Source organism: Pleurodeles waltl, chromosome 3_1 (genome assembly GCF_031143425.1).
Source record: "Pleurodeles waltl isolate 20211129_DDA chromosome 3_1, aPleWal1.hap1.20221129, whole genome shotgun sequence".
Taxonomy (NCBI): domain Eukaryota; kingdom Metazoa; phylum Chordata; class Amphibia; order Caudata; family Salamandridae; genus Pleurodeles; species Pleurodeles waltl.
Window position 1 is genome coordinate 827,859,874 of NC_090440.1, and position 5,966 is coordinate 827,865,839.

A 5,966-nucleotide genomic window follows, 5' to 3' on the forward strand; every position below is an offset into this window, starting at 1 on the left:
ACGAGTCATGAAGTGTGGTGCCTGATAGAGATTTCATACATTAACTTAATAAAAAGCCCTCTCCGGATTACTTAGTGACTATTAGCTAGCCATTCATCTTTAAGGCCTATATGTTCAGGCCCAGAATTTGATGATATGCTTTAATGAAAATTCTGTTTAAGAAAAGCTATTAAGAGGAATATTGCAATGGATCTAGTTAGCATCATGGAAAACGGCTGTGGGCTGGCCACTAGAACACAACTTAATTAGCGACCAGCATCCATATGCATTAACACTTGCGCCCTCAAATACCCCAAGACTTGAGTTACAATAGCATATTAACTGGGTCCTAAAATTCGCTGTGGATCAACGAAGTGTCTAGTCTGCCAGTCAACTTACCTGTATAAGTCTGTGATATATTTTAAACCACAGAGAAAACAGATTGGGGAGAAAAAAAAAAACACACACACACACCACACTAGATAAACCACATTGCGTACAGGTTCAGAAAAGGCAAAGTCAAAAAGGCAAAGTCAAAAAGGCAAAGTCAAAAAGGCAAAGTCAAAAATGCAAACACAAAACAGTGGTCTGTAGTTCGGTTGAAAAGTTTATTTGCTAGAGCAAAAATCTTAAGCTACCAGGGCGGAAGCCGTTGAAGATTCACTGAAAGGAAAAAGAAAAAAATTAGACCATTGCTAACAATATTATAGTGCATAGCGTTTCTAAACTCAAATAACTATGTAGTAAGATTTGGTTTACATGGTTTGTTTCCCCACCCAAAAGGTTCATTCCATCTGGTTAAACTAATCTTTCCAACTTTGCATCTCTGCTGTCCAGTTCTGAGAAGCTTATGCCAGCATGAGGTGACCTACCACAATCAAATTAGCATCAGCTACAATACTACAGCCCCTACACCCCCCACCTCCCCCAACCTAAATTCCCATCTCACCTAGACAAACGCATGCATTGGAACTAAGAAAAGCAGGCAAAAAGTTAGAAACTGTAAAAATCTAGATTCAGTTTTGACTTATTCTGCGGGGGGGGGGGGGAAATACCGCTACTAATTCGCTCAATGACAATTCAACGTACAAAGGCAGTAAGACTGGAAGGAATGAGGGGAGTGTCCGGTCACAGCGGAAATGTAACCACTCTTTACACTTTACTAGCCTAACAGTTTCATTCAGACAAAGTCATCTTCGATCTGGCATCCTTATATTGGAACGCTTTCCCAGTATATCCCTAGCAGAGCACTTTGGTCACGCAATTCAGGTAGAAGTTGACATCCATTACTTTTCTGCCCGTTCCTAAGAACGTACATTAACAACCCCCCCCACCCCCAGTTTTTTTCTATTCTAGCACTTAATCATAATATTATATACTTTACTTAGTTCTTCCCATACCCTTTTTTGACGAGACCCTTGCAGGGGGGGTCACCAACCTTCTCTGTAGTAAAAGCTACTTCTGTTCAATTAAAGTCATTGAGAGTGAAGAACATTAGAATTTTCAAACTGACCACAAACAAGTTTACATTTTTGTTTGTTTATATATATATATATATATATATACACATACATACATACATACACCTCAGTTTTTGTAGGCTGGGCTGCACACAAGAGCTACTTATGGGTAGCTTGAGAGCTACTAGTAGCTCACAAGCTATTCTCTGGATACACCTGCTTTAAAGCTTATGTATTGCAGCCAGAAAAATCTGTAAGTTAAGCAGTTCAATATCCGGCAATCGTGTATGCCTCGAAAAAGTATGCAGCCTCAAAATAATCTAAGTTCCCAGGTATAACTCAATCTATGAAAAAAAAAAATAGCATTATCAATGCTCTGCTACTGGCCATTTAGATCATTCAACCACGTGGAGCAGCAGCCATTCAAAAACTGACAGCGGTCATGTTGGATTATGGAGGTCAAGAACGTGTGTGCTTATGAAATGCCCACACTGCACAAGTTTGTAGGGAAATACTCACTACTTCCAGTTTGGTGGTAGCACTCTCCTAGTCTTGTAATAGCGGGCCAGCCTGTGAATTCTGCTTTCAATCAGAATGAGACGGAATTTAGCATCTTTGTCCTGAAAGTTAAATAAAAAAAGACGCACTTTAGACATTTATTGGAGGGGGCACTATACAATAAGCCACTATTTTATTAGCAGCTAATATCGGCCAACATCAAAACTGTTCAGACTTTACAACAATAAAAAAAATGTATTTATTACCTTACGGTTTCTCTCAAGGTGTTTGCGCACCGCAACAGCCTTCTTGATCAAGTGATACAGATCTTCGGGGAGGTCTGGGGCAAGTCCTTTGGATTTAAGAATCCTCAGAATTTTGTTGCCGGTAACAAAGCGAACCTGAGCAACACCATGTGAATCCCTCAGAATAACACCTAGAAATAATGGTTTTACAGGATGTAGAGGATTACAACGTTAAGTATAGTACAAGCAAACCATTCAAATCCGACAGCAAACGACGTTAAAACTTCCAAAGATTATGATCCAACACAAGCAGAACTTTTGCGGTCAATTTGCAAACGCTAAAAAAAAAAAAAAAAAAAAAAAAAAAAAAACCACACATTGCTAGGTTGTTGTTCAACCTTTGCAGTTAAGGTAATAATATCAAAGCACCAGCAGGTCAAACTGGCCACGATCCACAACTGTGGAGTTATTGGAACAAATGATATTAATACCCTGTAAGAGACAATGGTGAATACTGCAAGGCTTATGTAGCACTCCTCAGGAGTGCATGTCTTTCATTGCTCTCTTAGCCCGCGTTTTAATGCCCCACACATTTTTTTCTTTTAATACTTTTGTCGCAAGCCCAGCAGCTACAGACTGCGGTTGGCACACACTTCTTGGCTTACCTGATGCGACCCACACCCATCCTTTTGCACGTACGTGAGTATACACACATACAAACCCATACACAAGGATAAAAACGTATAAATATGTCCGCCAACTTGTGTGCATGTGGCATAACATGCAAAAATCTGTGTGCTAATTTGGCTATTCCACAAAAACACCCAACCACAAACTAAGTGAGAATCATTGACAGGGCCTAGATCTCTCCCGTAGACTTTTTTTTTTTAAGACAATTGTTTGTCTTTGCCAAAGCTTGTTTCAGTAGCATCCACTTTCAGATTCTCTTGTTAGCGCTCAGCAGTAGTGTTACGACTGGCTCGCTATGTGATTTCAGCTATATAACTGTTACTCACGATGGTGAAATGACAACTCCAAAAATTCAATAACGTAAGAGTTGTGCTAAAATATTGATGTGCGCTCTTCCAATATAAGTAATTGACAACGTCTCAAGGCCATGGATAAAGCTTCCATAAGGGGAAAAAAGTCAACGGCAGGAGACAGCTAAACCAACAGGGGCACTCGGACATGTACAGCTTAATGTAATCGGGACCAAAGAAAATGAATGATTAAGGTGTTTTTACTCTGTTTATAGGCCAGTAGCCTTTGAAATACTCACTACACAGTTCACTCACCAATCTGGGAAGGAGTAAGACCCTTTTTTGCCAACTTGAAAATCTGTTCCTTCACATCATCCGATGTAAGCTTCAGCCACTGTGAATAAAGGTTCTCAAGTTAACTAAAACATTTACATAGAATGAAATTAGGCCCAAATTAAAGACAAAGCCAAAAAATAGATGTATGTAACCAACATGCGCCCATCAAGTGAACAAGTCGACATCCAAATTCATTAAAAAAATAAATAAACATCCCATTTTTTTAATATTAAAAGAATGGGGAATCAGTACAAAAAGTAGTAACTGGGGCTCGATGTGGGTTTTTTTAATAAGGAGAAAAAAAAATACATACACACAACGAACCCATACCAATTTACAACACTGGGGGGAATAAAAACGAACGCTACACTGTTTCAGGTATTTAAGTAACTGCCTTTTAGTCGGTAGTGGCCCATGAGCTCAGATCAACTTTGACAGCCAACCACACTGAACAAAAAGCACGCGGTGCATGACAGATTTTTATGTTACAATTTTGAAGTTGGCAGATGCTAGTCATTCAACAAGTCCGCAAGCAGTCTGACCAGAAAGCTGTAACTCAGAGCCAGAGTAAACTAAAATTGGTTTAACATCACATTTTCTATAATATTAATGAACTACACAAAAATTAAAAACTCAACAGTTATTTACTAAGCAAAAACCAGACCGACAGCAACTCTTTATACAGTTAATCTTCTGATTTAGAAAATCTCCAAAATCGTAACTAACCACCTATTTTAAGGAAATCCTATGACCCCCCCAGTACAGAGAAAATAACCACATACATTCGAGAAAAACCAGACCCATATACTTGTACTCAATTTTATGCCCGCTCTAACGTCAAAACAACGCCAAACCCAATCATTCATTTAATCTACTCACTCGACTTTGAAAGAGGACAACCCTCCTCTCCACCCCCCCGCGCAGATTATTTTTAATTCGAATAACGTGCAATAAGACGATGTTCCATTAAGTAATTAGATACAAAAAAAACATTGGATAAATTAGGCATTATTTGCTCCGCTTACACCAAACGCACTTGGAAATTAGAACACGTGGGTCCACTTACACCAGACAAACTTAGAGCTAATAAAAGGAACAACTTACAGTTGGCACGCTTCGCCTGTACGGCAATGCAGACTGGGACAAACCCTTTCTGTAAAGGAACGTGAAACATAATAACGTTTTAAGCAGAGAAGTGGTAGCACATCAGATGTGCGTTTTCAAGAGCTATGATAACGAGTGTAGCTAAATAAACGTGTGCAGATCAGGTGTATGATCAAAATGTATTAGTGGGTTTACTTTTATTATGCGATACTACCCCTCCCTTGCCACTTTCAAAATTGAAATCCTCATGATTAGGACAGAAAGCGTGACGCCTAAGCGAACACGATGCCCACACCACACTGACCCTGGGGCTGGAAGCGGCAGTGACAAGTAACATTAAACTTGCCCCACAGAAAAACAAAATATTCATTCAATATCTCATGTTTACACGGGGCTTTATCGTTTAAAAAAAAAAAATGTCACGAGGGCGGTAAACGCACCGGAGCTACATTGGGAGCTCGTTTTAACGGGCGCTCCAAAGCAGTCACTCCACTTAACCACGTCCTAATCCCTTCTCCACCCGCGACCCCAACTCCCTCGCCACACCGCCCGACACTATCCACATGTAACGGTACTCCAACCGCTGCTCCGTGGCGTGGCTCCTTCAGGGTACATTCACAACTCTCACGCCCCGCTTACCCGGGAGCATGCATGCGACCCATGATGGCGGCGGGAGGAAAAGAGAGACCGCTGGGACGTTCCCGGATGAACACCAAACCAGGAGGAAGTGACGTTTCTTTGTACGTGTTTACGTAACTACTTTGGTAGGCTTGTCACACGGGCATCTCGGGGAAGAAAGTAGCGAACCTTTTTGCAAAGTCCGTAATCGTGCTTTTTAGGACGGTCGCTTGTTATTATTAACCAAAGTGCAAATTTAGAGGACCCGCTTCGTTAAACTACAACTGCTAGAATGTAAAAATTGGCGTTAGTTGCATTTCAGATAGAGAATCTGCATTTCATGCATTGCCGTAAAACATTTCATGCATTTTCGAAGGTTAACAATGGTATTCTGTAATATTATCTAAAAATGCGCTTTATTTTTCCAAATGAAAATATGTTTCTGTATTTTGCGATCCACGATACAATGTCGTTGCAAATCGCGGTTCCCACTTACTTCGGACGTTTATTTTTAGTCCTTCGTTTATGTCCTTGGACAAGAATCAAAATGCAGCATAGGGCTTGAAGGGATGAAAACACATAGCTGCCACATTTTCTGTTGGCTTATGCGAGACATCTCAGTTTGACAGAGCTACCATCTATGGCTGGTAGAACAGAGAAGAAACTTTAGAATTTTATGGCAAGACCGGAGACTCCTATTATGCGTTTCTTATCTTACTTTAATAAACAGCAGCAGTCAAGAAACA

The 5,966-nt window shown here is 40.2% G+C and overlaps 1 protein-coding gene across 1 annotated transcript; it reads right to left on the reverse strand.

The window, feature by feature from the left end:
• Positions 1 to 568: 568 nt before the first annotated feature.
• RPS13 (ribosomal protein S13) lies at positions 569 to 5,354 on the reverse strand. The gene is made up of 6 exons (XM_069223729.1): positions 5,242 to 5,354; positions 4,603 to 4,651; positions 3,478 to 3,556; positions 2,204 to 2,373; positions 1,959 to 2,059; positions 569 to 642 (listed from the first exon to the last, which is right to left on the reverse strand). Exons 1-6 carry the CDS (start codon positions 5,262 to 5,264, stop codon positions 609 to 611), a joined length of 456 nt encoding a protein of 151 aa, XP_069079830.1. The 5' UTR covers positions 5,265 to 5,354; the 3' UTR covers positions 569 to 608.
• Positions 5,355 to 5,966: the final 612 nt, after the last annotated feature.

Bases quoted from the DNA above. Each gene is read 5' to 3' on its own strand.
- RPS13 (XM_069223729.1), bottom strand. From the start codon at position 5,264: ATGGGTCGCATGCATGCTCCCGG. The intron at 3,557-4,602 runs GTAAGTTGTTCC...CTTTATTCACAG, and splicing joins ACAGGCGAAGCGTGCCAACT to TGGCTGAAGCTTACATCGGA. The intron at 643-1,958 runs GTGAGTATTTCC...TTTTCCTTTCAG, and splicing joins CTACCACCAAACTGGAAGTA to TGAATCTTCAACGGCTTCCG.